At 38.9% G+C, this 12,925-nt stretch overlaps 5 protein-coding genes across 6 annotated transcripts; 1 reads left to right on the top strand and 4 right to left on the bottom strand.

The window, feature by feature from the left end:
* Window positions 1-1,702: 1,702 nt before the first annotated feature.
* Window positions 1,703-2,828, bottom strand: LOC108650466 (RNA demethylase ALKBH7, mitochondrial). Of its 2 annotated transcripts, none has more exons than XM_018099607.3 (4): window positions 2,672-2,828; window positions 2,416-2,606; window positions 2,192-2,359; window positions 1,703-2,131 (listed from the first exon to the last, which is right to left on the bottom strand). In XM_018099607.3, exons 1-4 carry the CDS (start codon window positions 2,730-2,732, stop codon window positions 1,811-1,813), a joined length of 741 nt encoding a protein of 246 aa, XP_017955096.1. In that variant the 5' UTR covers window positions 2,733-2,828; the 3' UTR covers window positions 1,703-1,810. The 2 variants fall into 2 exon arrangements, with proteins under 2 accessions (XP_017955096.1, XP_017955097.1); XM_018099608.3 differs by having other exon boundaries at window positions 2,668-2,813.
* Window positions 2,829-3,699: 871 nt separating this feature from the next.
* Window positions 3,700-5,566, bottom strand: LOC108650308 (uncharacterized). Its single transcript, XM_018099426.3, has 3 exons — window positions 5,142-5,566; window positions 5,036-5,071; window positions 3,700-4,752 (listed from the first exon to the last, which is right to left on the bottom strand). Exons 1-3 carry the CDS (start codon window positions 5,352-5,354, stop codon window positions 3,988-3,990), a joined length of 1,014 nt encoding a protein of 337 aa, XP_017954915.1. The 5' UTR covers window positions 5,355-5,566; the 3' UTR covers window positions 3,700-3,987.
* A 1,064-nt stretch (window positions 5,567-6,630) lies between these two features.
* Window positions 6,631-8,544, bottom strand: LOC108652401 (uncharacterized). The gene is made up of 2 exons (XM_089260118.1): window positions 8,399-8,544; window positions 6,631-7,657 (listed from the first exon to the last, which is right to left on the bottom strand). Exon 2 carries the CDS (start codon window positions 7,652-7,654, stop codon window positions 6,794-6,796), a length of 861 nt encoding a protein of 286 aa, XP_089116244.1. The 5' UTR covers window positions 7,655-7,657; window positions 8,399-8,544; the 3' UTR covers window positions 6,631-6,793.
* Window positions 8,545-10,426: 1,882 nt separating this feature from the next.
* LOC115565770 (uncharacterized) lies at window positions 10,427-12,007 on the bottom strand. The gene has a single exon (XM_030391205.2). The coding sequence runs from the start codon at window positions 11,923-11,925 to the stop codon at window positions 11,059-11,061; it is 867 nt and encodes a 288-aa protein (XP_030247065.1). The 5' UTR covers window positions 11,926-12,007; the 3' UTR covers window positions 10,427-11,058.
* Window positions 10,475-10,876, top strand: LOC108652402 (uncharacterized). The gene has a single exon (XM_018102583.3). It carries the CDS (start codon window positions 10,475-10,477, stop codon window positions 10,721-10,723), a length of 249 nt encoding a protein of 82 aa, XP_017958072.1. The 3' UTR covers window positions 10,724-10,876.
* Window positions 12,008-12,925: the final 918 nt, after the last annotated feature.

Below are 12,925 nucleotides of genomic sequence, written 5' to 3'. Positions count from 1 at the left end.
CACAGAACCAATATACTCCTTTAAATTTTGTTAAGGAGTATAAAATCTCTTCGATTAGATTAGCACAAATTTAGTTCAAATTTTTTTTTTTAACATTTTAGTAAGCCGTTTATGATATTTAACAATAATAAATATTAAAAAAAAAAAAAAACCAAAAGATAACTTCCGATTTAAATGCAGCAAAAAGCTTCAACACATTTGCATTTATGCCCCGAAACACTTTTAGCCAACTTCTCTGCGTCATTAGGCCACTTCCTAGCCATTCGTTTCGGCTTTTGATCCCAGCAAACCAAAACTGTCGCAGAAAATGAGGAAAATTCGATGGTCAAGAGAGAGAGAGAGAGAGAGAGAGAGAAAGAAAAATCTGAATTGTGCAACTTTGCGAGCTCACAATGGAGAACTGAGATGGCTCTGAGTGGATGGCCCGGCCCGAATGGCAGTGCGGTTGGCCATGCAAATAATAATAACAGTCGAATCGCCGAAATAAAGGCGACCCAAACAAAAGTTAGACAATATTTTGTCCCTTTTTTATTTTCGCTGGGTTCCACTTGAGAACGTCGCCCCAGTTGCAAACTGTTTAAGTGCTTATAATTTGTTCAAAGTTTTCAGCTGCCATTTGATTTGGGGCTGGCCCAAGTTGGGGGCTCGCCCAATCGGGCGACTTTTCAGCTTTCTGCCTCTGTTGCAGTCTGTTGATGGACTTTTTATAGACTCACCTGCAGCTGCTCTATGCTCAGGTGTATTTCAACAGTTTTGTTTTCAATAAAACAAGTTAGTGGGTCCTAACAATATCCTCTCAACCATCCAGGCAACATTTTATATCTTTTTATCAGATTAAAATCATAATACTATGTCAGAATTTTTCAGTTGAATTTGTCCTTGACTTAACAATGTTTTATGCCTAAATATATAATTTTGATCGAAGCAAACTCAGAAAACGTTAGAAAACCAATTAAAATTATGATTTTAACATTTCAAGTGAATCAATTGTTTCTTATAAGATCTTTTGAAGATATGATCTATATAACTAAACTAAACATACCTTTTCAGAAGCCCATTATATTCGGATTTCTCAATTTCAATATATTCAGGGTATAAAAAAATAAAAGTAAAGTAAAATTACTTTTATACTCATATATATTTTAAATAATATATTATTATTATTATTATTATTTATACGACTATATTATTTTGAATTATTTATTAATTTTTTTTCTATATTATATTATTTAATAAATAAACCAATTTTGTTTTAAATTATTAATTTATATTTTCATTTTTGTTCTTATTTTTTATACTATTTACTAATTAAACATATTATACGGCAGGGCTGTAAGTTCTTTAACCCGTTAACTTTGCAGTTCAATTAACAGTTATGTGGATGGCATTGGCAAAGTAACAGCGCAAGAGAGCGAGCTTTTTCCCTTATGTAAAGAGAGTTTCTGACTGAGGAATGGGCCCGGAGGCTTCCTGCCAGCTAGCAGCATACCACACAAAGAAGTCATGAATGATTGTCATAGCCGGAAGAATCTCACAGTCTCAGTCGAGCTCTCCAGAAAATGAATGGCATCATTTGCAAATCGCCATGCCTATATATCAGAAAATGCCATGGCACTGAAAATATTGACATAAACATTTATTGACAATGGAATATCACCTCTTCCCATAATCGCATAATCGGAATGAGCAAACTATAAATAAATAAATTTTGAAGGTCTCGCAAAACTTTTATAAACAATTGTATATAAGTAAACAGTTCTTAAAGTATAAGCTTTTATAAAATCAACAATATAAATTTAACATTGGACGTTCAAGGTTCATTGCGGCAAATAATGGAAATACGCCGTGTTTTCGGAACGGGATTCCCAAGGAACTTGGAATGCTCGTTGGCGAGGATTTCATGTGTGAAATTATAGCGTGCTGTGTGGCTCATTATGTAGAGCGAACGACGCGGCAGCAGGAGATCCGCATAGAAGTTGTTCTCTAGCAACGCCGCTGGCTGCTGGCGATACGCAGTATCCTCGGCGTTATCACTGGAACCATTTTGCTGATACTTCTGGGGATCAATGCGAACAAGACGCATGACACTGTCGCTGAGCAAACTGATGCCGGAGATGGTGTTGCCGCAGTACTATCACAAACATATACTATTAATTAAACTATTCTTATGTGAATTGCTCCGCAGACTTACGCGGACGCTGTCCACATGTGGCTTGATGACGCCATCGGCGGCTAGATCCAAAATGTGCACGTAGGGCATGATTGCGCCATTGAACGCCACCTCACGCACACGCTCCAAGAGCTCGCGATTTTTGGGATACCACTTCTTGCGCTCTGTCTCCCGAAATCCATGAATTGCCTACACGGTAGTTGGTTTAACAAGAGCCAGCGCTTCAATCATCTGCCAATACTCACATCGTCCCAGTGATCGAACTCATAGCGCAGTCGGCTCATATATGGCTCGATTTCCTCATGCAACTGCTTCTCCTCGGCCTCGCTTATGAAATCTGGCACAATACGCATGTCCTGCTCAAAGTCTTTCTTCTCCGATGGTGGCCAGACGCCATGAAAACTTGTTAAGCCGGCGCTGGTTTTGGTTGCCGCAACTGGATCGAAGCAATAAAATCTATAAATCTCTTCATTTTTAATTTGTAAATAGCTACGTACATACCCGCACGATGGCATCGTCTTAAAATTTGTCGAATTAGTTCGCCGCGATATTGAAGAACCATTGTTTTGCAAAAGATAGTTACACAAAACTTCTTTGCCCAAGTCCTGCGAACAGCTGTGCGGTTATTCAATAACAGAGTAAATAGACGATTTACCCAACCCTGGCTGCAAGCGCGCAAAGTTGTTACAAAGTTATCGGCTATCGGTATTTGAAATAAAAGTTACTCGAACAAAATAGGTAATTCACTAATTAATAAAATAAATATAGCTTAATCTTAAATTTCTTTTTGGTTTTTTTTATGACCTTTGAGCAAAAATTTGTTGGGCAGCACAAAAAGCCCGTTCAAGCTATTTTATTGTATTGCACCATTTACGTGATACGGATTTACCTGCCACAAAATTAAAAGGGTTGCGAAAGAAAACAAACAATTTGTAACGCAATATAAAAGCAACGAGGGTTGAGTGGGTGGTTGATTGGAGGCGGGTGACCCTTCCCCTGCTGTTGCCGCACAGCAATTCAGCGGAATGTTGCTTGGCATTTTTTCAAGCAATTTGATGACCCAGCCACAAGCTGATTACATCAATGCAAATGTAATGGTCGGGTATAGGTTGGTATTCGAGTTGGAGTTGCTGTAGGTTATAGGTGACTGTATCAAATGGTTCTTCAGTCCAGTTCGCAGTCTATGCTTCTATATATAGTGCGAATAGGCGCAGTTTATTCCCACAATAAAAAAGAAAGGAACCTGACCCAAAGCTCTCTCTCGCTGCGCATCTGTGTATCTGGTATTGTTCATCTGTGCGCCAACGTGCGTTGGTGTGTAAATGATAAATGAGCGAAGCACTGTTGCCCGTACGTTCAACTGTTCCGGCACCTCACGCAACGCCATCAACGGGCTATTAGGCGCTATTGTCCTTTCACGTTGTTTTGTTCGTCTTAGACAAGAGAAAACATTCTCCCCGAATAATGCCATGAAATGTTGTTTCTCTCTGACTTTCCCCTTCTGGCAGGGATATAAAACAGAATTCCTTCAAAGTAAAATGTGATTTATTTTTTCGTCATTAATACACAATTATAAAATAGGAAAATGTAACGTGAATGTACATCAGTTTAAATATTTCATGGCTTAACTATGGTTGCCTTTCCTAACAATTATAAATTAAGGAAATGAATATAAATTAACATAGGGACACTTATTTGACTACGATTGGTTAAAGCATAAAGCTGAGTCAAGTACTTAACAGTCCTTAATTTCAGATAGAACTATCTAACATTATAAACTCTGTCAAACTTAATAATTCTACTTCTAATCGAGTTAACTAATTTTGTATGGGCTTTCGAACCCGCTTGTGACTCAGCGCCTGGGCCAGGAGCATACGCTTGTGCTCCAGCTGTGTGCACAGCCCAAAGGACTGCAGAAACGATTCCTTGGGACTCTGCGCTTTGGTCTCGCTGTTTACCTTCTGCTTCTTGAGGCGCGCTCGTTCCAGAGCCGCCTGCAAATGAAGGCGACTGGCATTCACTGCATCGCTTTTACTTGCATCCTCTGTTGGCGTTGTCTTTGCTGCTGGTTTGCAGCTTGATTTAGGCGGAGCAACAGCAGAAGCACGAACAGCCGGAGGAGCAGCTGTGGCACGAGAAGTGGGAGCAGGTGGAGCACGAGCAGGTTGCGCAGTTGTAACCCGAGCAGGGGGAGCGGCAGCAGCAATTGCATTCACGTTTTTCTTTCTGCAGCTAGTTGTCGATTTTGTGGGCTTTGTGACCTCCGTTTTGGCGCCTAACGAGCTCTTCTTGTCTACGTCGATGGTGAAGTATTTGCGAAGCAATTGGTTCTCTGTGGGCCGTTCTGTGACCGTATGTGGCTTGAAGGGCAGCAGGCTCTTCGTGCAGACTAACGGGACAATAGCTTCACTGACCATTTCGCTGATCAAATCGCTGTTGGGCTGCAGCTGTTGCTCCGTAAAGGGTAAACAGAAGTTTTCGATGTCTTTTTCTAGGCGAATCATCAAATATTGGCACTCTGCATTAATTTGATGCACCGTGTCTTCTATCTCGAGTAGATAATTGTTTTTTGTCTCGGGATCCTTCAAAATACAAAAAAATAAAAACATAAGAACTGGAAACTGAAGTTTTCTAATCGGGTGCGAGCGGTTAGTAGATACCCCGGAACTTATGTAAATGTGAGTCTAGATATAATATCTGTAGATTTTTAAGTTTTCGAGATTAATGCGCTCTCATGGCAGGCTATACGGATATATGAGTCCAGTTCAGCCGTCGTAGAAGTTTCAGAATTATTTTCAAAAGCTAATATATTTTAAGCACTATATTTTGTTCCAGGGTATAACAACAACAATAGCGACAACTTACGGCATCTGCTTGAACGGCAAAGACATTTGTGATTGTCTGCAACAGTTAGAAAACATAATATAATAATCCATTAGGATTAGTCAAAGCTTGAGCTAACAAAGATTACCTGATGTACGGAAAGATAGCTTTTCATAGCGCGCTGGCAATAGATTATGTCGTCGAGCAGTTTGGTTGGCATCTTGTAAAATTGCTTGAGGTAATATTGAAAGAAGCTGTGTGCGCTGTGCATCGAATTGGCTTTGCGCATTTTGATGAGGAACGCCGTGATTATCTCGTGACGTTCCTTGACGGAGAAATCGTTAAAATTTATGGATTCCATTTCTAATAAATAAATAACAGCGCATTAGTCCCACTTGTTTTGATTGCGTATTTTGATGCTTCTTTTGCCGCTAATTTATGCCCAGGGTTGCGTGGCATCGATAGTGCAACACGTTTACCAACACTGAATCGTTTTTGCGCTTCTGTGTTGCTGATTTCGATTACTAAGCGGATCTTGAGCGTTAAATTTGAAATACGAAAGTATATACTCAGGCAAGAATGTCAATTATATTCATGCATATATTTTTACGTGGCTATTTATGTTTGTTTTTGTTTGTTTGTGTGTTTTTTTTTTTTTTCAATAATCGAATAATATATTTTATTTTATTTTACTTCAAAGTAAATGTCAAATCACAGTGTGAATAAAATAATTAAAAACTTGTTTCAAATTAATTAGGCCAACAGTCTATTAAAATAATGATAATGTCGAAATATTACTTCTAATAATTGGAAATCCCCCTTTTCACAGAGTGCCAGAGGCAAAAGAAAAGGGCGACATACTTTCCTTTTTTTTTCATTTTATATTTTGATTTCGGTCCCTTGCCGCTTATCAACTATACATTTTGCTTTAGATATTCCTGTGATATCCCACGCAACTTAAAGGCTTTTCAGCGTCGGTACATTTAGTGCCAAAGTTTTGGCTGCGACGCAGAAACCGCAAAAGGGTCTAACCAATGCCCCATCCCCCCTGGACTAGTCACGGCATAATCTCAGCAAGGCTTTGTCGCCACAACAACAAAACGCAAGAGTAAAACTTTAACCAGACAACACCACAAACAAGCAACTTAAATCTTACAATAAGCTCTGCCAGCCCAGTCAGAAATACCAACAATAAAGCAAACTTAAAGCTCAAACTCCTAACTCATTGATCCATTGTCTACGGCGTTGTACGACCATCAGTTAGTTTAAGTTGATACTAATTGGATCTGTTTTGCTTGAAATACAATTTAAGTGTACTTATTTTGTACACCTAACCCATCTCAAAAATTGAGTGAAACATCTGAGAAAATCACTACAAAAAATATCTCATCCCATATCGTATCATGCTTCATCAGAATTAGCTGGTCAGCTTAAATTTTTTCTAGTCCTTATATTCAGAAATCAGTAAACAATTTTAGTTATGAAAAGACGAAGAAGATATTTATTATATTTTATGAAGGATACAGTGTGATATAATATAGTTTGTATAAAGTATATACATTTTTTAACTTTTTTAATTTTTTTTTTTTTCCAAAGAAAAGTTGTGAAACAAACATGAAGAAATTTTTGTAAGGAAGTTGAATCCTGATTTAGCAAGGTTTTGAATTGGTTTATTCGATTTCAAAATTGAAAACGTAGCTTGAAGCTTGTGGCATAAGAAGCCAGCGAGTGTCTAAATCAGTTTTCCCTTAACAAATTTTCCACGCAATAAGTACCGCATTAAGAAAAGTAGGTAAAGTTTCATTTTTTGTTGCTTTGCAGAGCTTTACCGCTGAAGTTCGCGGCGCACGTCATCTTGGTCCTCGGCATGGGACGCACGGGCATTGAGTCGGCCTTCAGATCGACTGCCATTACACTGGAAAAAATCTGCTCGATATCATTACTAGAGTGCTTCGAATTGCTATCGGACTTGAGGAATCTGATGCATATTTGGAATTTGCGCATGTCGAACTCCTTGCCATACAGCTTGTACATCTTGATAGTCTTCTTGACGAGCGAAGCTCGCATCTTCAGATCGCTCACCGTCTTGATGAGGGCTGCGAGTGCGATTTCGCAGCGGCTGTGCTCCAGATAGTAGCCATCGGTTTGGCAGCTGCTGATGACTGCCATCACCAGCTCGGCCAGCGGCTCATTCAGCACTCTGGCCAGCTGCTGCAGATCCTCCTTGGCGAACACCGCCCCAGCCAGCGGAGTGAGCACCACCTCATTGCGCTGTACCAGATGTGGCACCAGCTGGCAGTACTTGGCCACGGCCAGCAGACTGGCCTGCTTGAAGGTCAGCTCTAGATTGCCGTCCACCAGGCTGGGTTGCCTCGGCGGTGCCGGGTTTCGGGTGTGCAGCACTATGGTCACCCTGTTCTTTATTAAGTAGCCCTGGGCGCTCTTTGTCTGCAGCGACATCCTCTGAATCTCATCGACGTTCTTCGCCTTGGCCTTTTTGGCCTCCTTGCTGTACTCGAAGATCACCTGCTCGGCGAAGCGGCGGCTCACTGTTGCATTCGCATAGCTTGGCTCGGCAGAGAAGTCCGGGCAGATCTCAGTGAAAGTTTTGGTCAACTTTTGAAAATCAAAAATAAATTTTGGCTTGGCGGTTTCACTCATTTTCTGCAAGTAAATATAGAACTTCACATAATATAATATAACAGCAGAGATCGTGAACAACGTCTATATCTTTTGCGAATAATGGCTTGAGAGAATTTCAACCAATTTATCCATTTCATAAAGTATAGAACTGAAACTAGTAAATGGTAAAACCCAAAAATACAAATGATATTAAATTTAAATAATATGAGACACTTTCAACTCACTTTGATTCTATTCACTCTATAAAAAAAATATAAGAAATGCACTTATATATAAAGCCTCTCTTCTAGCATTCAACATGTTGCGCAGATATCAAAAGTTCGCTGAGTCGGAGGAATCTCTATATATGTACATTTATATATTTCAACAGAAATGTTGCTACTTGTGCGATCTTCTGTGATTGTATACAAATACATATGTACCTATGAGCGTATGTATGAGTATTTGCATGTTTTCCAACTAAACTCGAGTTGCATAAATACATACAGTAATTATACTAAGAAACTGAAGATTGTCGTGGAAGTCTCATTGAAGAATTAATATTTCCAGGCTATATTCACAACATAAATTTAAGTAATCAGCAAGTCTTTCTCTTTTTAACAAACAACACTCACGCACAAACCACATTCAGATAAAATATTCATGTAATCGCATTACACATTACACATACATATGTATACATGCACAAAACATAGAACATCGATTCAGCTTATATGTATCTGCAATGAATTAAAACATACTGAAATTGTAATCTTTGTTTACATTTTCTTTGTTCTTCTATAGACCGACAGCGGAACCGTTCGATAGCTTGATGCTTATGCCTCTGCTTATAATCACGAACTGAAGTTTGCTCGAATGCGGCGCAAAACAAAAATCAAAATCGGTCAAGTAATGAGTAAACATATTCGATCCCGTCGCTTAGCTTTGAGTGTGTGAGTACATGGAAGAGTATCGTTAGGGCTGCTGAAGTTCGAACGATTCGATACACGATAAAGCACACAAACCGTATTAAATATATTAATTATATGGTTAGTTGTTGTATGCAATAAGATATACAGAAAATATACTTTCTTTGGTATTAATGAAATTACATAATGTAAGATAAAAAAAATAAATGAACAAACACGAAAAATCAAATTATAATATAAATAAATTATAACATAACATCTAATTAAGTTAGATTTCGATTTCTTTACGGTAAAAATGTTACCTTTAAAATAATAATTGTATATACATATGTACATATGTAAAAGAAAGAAATTGAGGATGCTTTTGGGGTTTTTGCGGGCATCCCTGAAATTAACCACATTTTCTATAGCCTGAATGTATTGAAAACATTATTAGGGCATAATGTTTTGAGTTTTTATGCAAAAAAAGCATTTATAGATATATATATATACATACATATATATAAAGTATTTAAATTTATTGGATAAAGATTGATTTACTTTTGTCTCTCATGTGTCTGATTCTCAATGCAATAAGCACAGTCCTAAAATCGTATAGCTAACAATATTTTAATTCATTTTAGAAGAAAGAAAACATAAAACCTTAGAGTGAAAACAGCTCAATGCCTTTAATATTTAGTTGATATCTCTCACATAGTATTATTTTTATCTCCTGCTTTAAATATGCTCAGAGCCACTGTACGTTCCGAGCCGAAGGTCCCAGTTGCCACTGCTTAATATTTTAAAAGGTTTACAAATATTAATTGTAATGTAAAATAAATAAATAAAGAAAGTATTTTAAAGCCTGAAGCCTATTCAGAGACGATGGGCGTATACCTACATATGTATACACATATGCTTATATGTATGTACATATATTTCTCTGATTCAGAATAATATCAAAAGCTCACATTGGGAACATACATATGTACATATATTCAAATGTATATGTATGGACCCCTACTACTAAAAATACTATATTACGCAATAATTTTATCGAGCAGTAGCAACTTGTTCTTTGGGTATTCAAGTACTGTTATACTATGTACATATGTATCTAATTGATGAACTTTACTTTACAAACACGTTGCAATTGTTGTAAATCAAAATGATATCAATAAGTTACTCAGTAACGTCACAGTACAGTAAAGTTCAATGTAAATTAGTTTAAAATGGAAAGAGTATCACATCTCTATAAAGTTCTGCAATTATTTTATTGTTGTTGTATGTTTTGTGGCAAAGGATGACTGTAGAGTATCGCACTTAGCCTGATAGGCGCTTACAATACAAGACAGTTAAATGGTAGTCATAAAAAGTATTTTCCACTGCGAACTTTGCTGCAAGTGCAGCCCAGGATGGAGCTGCTCATTTGCATATGCGTGGGTGGGTGGCTCTTGGTTATAGACTCGCCGAACTGTGGGCTCTGATCAATTTGCATATGAAATGCTTGTCGCATATCCGTAGTATTGATATTTCGGAATGCCAAAAAAGCAAAACACAAAACGGAATAGCAAAATAGCAGCAGCGACAACAAAGGGAATGGCACAATGTGCAGCGAGCAGGGGGGAGGGGGGAGGGGGAGGGGCTTACACATATATCGCCAGCTGACAAGTGACACTTTTTCAAATTGAATTTTTCATTGGCCCCGCACGGGACGAGGGGTGGCAGGAGAGGGCGGAAATTCAACAACCGGTGACCAGACGAGTGCTTAGGATTGAGTTATGGATGTGGATTCGGATGTGACTTGGAGCTGGCTGGGGCCTAGCTGTCAGCCCGATCAAGCTGTCTGCTATGGCAGATATGAGACACAGCTCAGACTGACACACTCATACACAGAAATCCATTTTGAGAACTAAATCAACAAATCAACAACAAATTGTGCATTTTAGATATGATCAAAAATCGTGCTTATCCAAACCCCTTAATGGAGCCGGACTATAATGCCATACTGATGCCGATAATATCGGCGGTGCTGTTGTCCTACAATCGGCCCGTAAGCTTGGACGAAATCGTCGATGGAGTCATACTGTTGCTCAGTTCCCAGCGGGAGAAACATAGCTCGCTCGTCTCCTCAAGTCTCGAGGTCACGTCCGATTCGAGCTACGCGCATATTGTGCCCGCACACAGAAGGAAGAAATGAGTGTGTCCCTTCGATGGCAACCGATCATAGTGACTATGGGTTTTTGAGAATATAACAAATTTATTGACATTTCGAAAAATAATAAAAATAGGGGCATTTGATTAAGCAACGCGATTTCTGTACATATTGACAACCCTTTGACATCTCGGATAATTGTATAATTTTTTAAATTATTAGAGGCATTAAATGACAAACACATTTTAAGATTTGGTTCATAAATATTGCAGGACCGAGCACAAGTCTTCCAGAGGCTCATATCTAGAAAATGGACCCATTTCGCTTTCCTGGCTGCTAAGCTGGTACAAGAACACAAAGTCTTCCAAAGGCTCTAGACGTCAGAATGGACCCATTTCGCTTTCCTGGCTGCTGCTTGAAGGCTGCACATATTTCATGTCCAGTGTGCCACCGCTGAGAGGATCATCCGCAGACTTGACAATGCTGCGTAAGACGGCGTCTATGCTCTCACCTTTGGGCCGGCCTTGATCGCCTGCAGTTCGCTGTGAGGGCCTTGCATCTGCTGCTCTGTCATCTCGCTTGGAGTACTTCACGTAGACATCGTACTGAGTCGCGTCATAAGTCTTGCCATGCTTGGCATAGAGCCGTCTGGTCTTTTCGCGCAGCTTCTGTCGCTGGGCGGCTTCAGGGACCGTCGCCTCAAGGGCGGCCAGCGCAATGTGGCACTGGCTGTGCTGCAAGTGGAAGCCGTCGGTCTGGCAGCTGCTGATAACAGCCCTGACCACCTCGTTGGTGTCCACCCTGCGCTTCAGCAGCTCTGTCAGCTCTACGGCAATTTCCGGAATGTTTTCTGGCAGAAAGACGGCGCGAGCCAATGGTGTCAAGAGCACCTTATTTCTTGGGTCATGTTCACCGAGCATTCCGGAGCACAGTTTGCTGACAGCCAACAGTCCAGCCTGCTTGAGGGTTAGATAGAGCTTCTTGTCGCGCAGCTGCGGATTAACATTGACCGGGCGCTGGAAGGAGTGGGTGTAGATGTAAACGCTTGTGTCCTCATTAAAGATTAAGCGCCACATTTGGCCCGATCCACTCTGCTTAATGTGCCACATCTTGGGCCCAAGTTCGAAGAGCACTTTCTTAGCAAAGTTCAGGCTCTCCGATTTGTCAGTTTGATGGGATTCGCCAAAGTCCGGGCAGATCTCACTAAAAGTTGAGCACAATTTGTTGAAGTCAAAGCCGCTTGACATTGCTTAGCTGCGCAGTGAAATATGAGAAAGAAAACACAATAAACTACTTTATTCCATTTGTTTACCATTGTATAAACACACACACACATACACACATACACAAATGTCTCCACACTCATATGAGTACATTCGTATGTTTACATTCATCAGCACAAATTAGAAAATATTCTTGCCTTGTGAAACCAAATCGATCTTTCATTCCTCGCTTCCAATATCCAACTGACTTCAGGCTCGCCGAGTCATATAGGACGAGAGTGGAATGAGTCTCAAAAGGGGAAATTAAATAAATACGATCTCGGATATGATTGATGTACACAAAAGAGTCGAGTTCAATGTATCAAACTGAACTTCATATTTTGTTTATATTTGAGAATGAAAAGGTTTAAGTATAATAACGTAAATAAATACCATTGTATAGCTAAAAGAGATATTTTATTGGGGATCCATAGATTGCCAAATTTGGAGACAGCAAGATACCCTGTAGGCATATGAGTCGACAAATCATAATTTACGATGATAAATAAAGATTACTTCTAATTTCATGCTATTGGATTTTAATATTGCATAGATGGTGTTTATTTTCATAGTATATACCATATACAGTCAATAAATAATTATAATAATTGTAATAATTGTGTTATTCAACATCTATAGATCTTTACTTTAAGGGGATAATATCTACTCTATATAATACATTAATTATTTAATTGATTTTTTTGAATGATCATTTATATTTTTATTACATTCTGTTTAGTATTATTCGACAGAATTGTTTACGACCAAATGTTGGTTCAGTTGGCTTCTGAGGAAGAATTCAAAGTCTGCCTAGATAGACAGCTGAAATTGGAAATTGATGTACTTATGAATTATAATATGAATATATCGATTTCTCTATTGCATGATTCTCCCTAAATAGGTAGACAATCTATGTATTTAAATGTCGTCTTTCAGATTCCGTGCATTCTGCTCAATTTAGACCAACGATTTATATATTTGAATA

The sequence above is a fragment of the Drosophila navojoa genome, chromosome 4 (genome assembly GCF_054131105.1).
Source record: "Drosophila navojoa isolate 15081-1374.11 chromosome 4, UAZ_NAV_1.0, whole genome shotgun sequence".
Classification (NCBI taxonomy): Eukaryota; Metazoa; Arthropoda; class Insecta; order Diptera; family Drosophilidae; genus Drosophila; species Drosophila navojoa.
The sequence above is the reverse complement of the archived record's forward strand: the minus strand, read 5'-3'. Positions and strand labels throughout refer to the sequence as shown.

Excerpts from the sequence above, each read along its gene's own strand:
- LOC108650466 (XM_018099607.3), bottom strand. The coding sequence starts at position 2,732 with ATGGTTCTTCAATATCGCGGCGAACTAATTCGACAAATTTTAAGACGA. Across the intron at positions 2,360-2,415 it reads AGTTCGATCACTGGGACGAT|GCAATTCATGGATTTCGGGA; the intron begins GTGAGTATTGGC and ends ACTACCGTGTAG. Across the intron at positions 2,132-2,191 it reads CACATGTGGACAGCGTCCGC|TACTGCGGCAACACCATCTC; the intron begins GTAAGTCTGCGG and ends TGTTTGTGATAG.
- LOC108650308 (XM_018099426.3), bottom strand. The coding sequence starts at position 5,354 with ATGGAATCCATAAATTTTAACGATTTCTCCGTCAAGGAACGTCACGAG. Across the intron at positions 5,072-5,141 it reads GCTATCTTTCCGTACATCAG|ACAATCACAAATGTCTTTGC; the intron begins GTAATCTTTGTT and ends TAACTGTTGCAG. Across the intron at positions 4,753-5,035 it reads TTGCCGTTCAAGCAGATGCC|GATCCCGAGACAAAAAACAA; the intron begins GTAAGTTGTCGC and ends TGTATTTTGAAG.
- LOC108652401 (XM_089260118.1), bottom strand. The coding sequence starts at position 7,654 with ATGAGTGAAACCGCCAAGCCAAAATTTATTTTTGATTTTCAAAAGTTG.
- LOC108652402 (XM_018102583.3), top strand. The coding sequence starts at position 10,475 with ATGATCAAAAATCGTGCTTATCCAAACCCCTTAATGGAGCCGGACTAT.
- LOC115565770 (XM_030391205.2), bottom strand. The coding sequence starts at position 11,925 with ATGTCAAGCGGCTTTGACTTCAACAAATTGTGCTCAACTTTTAGTGAG.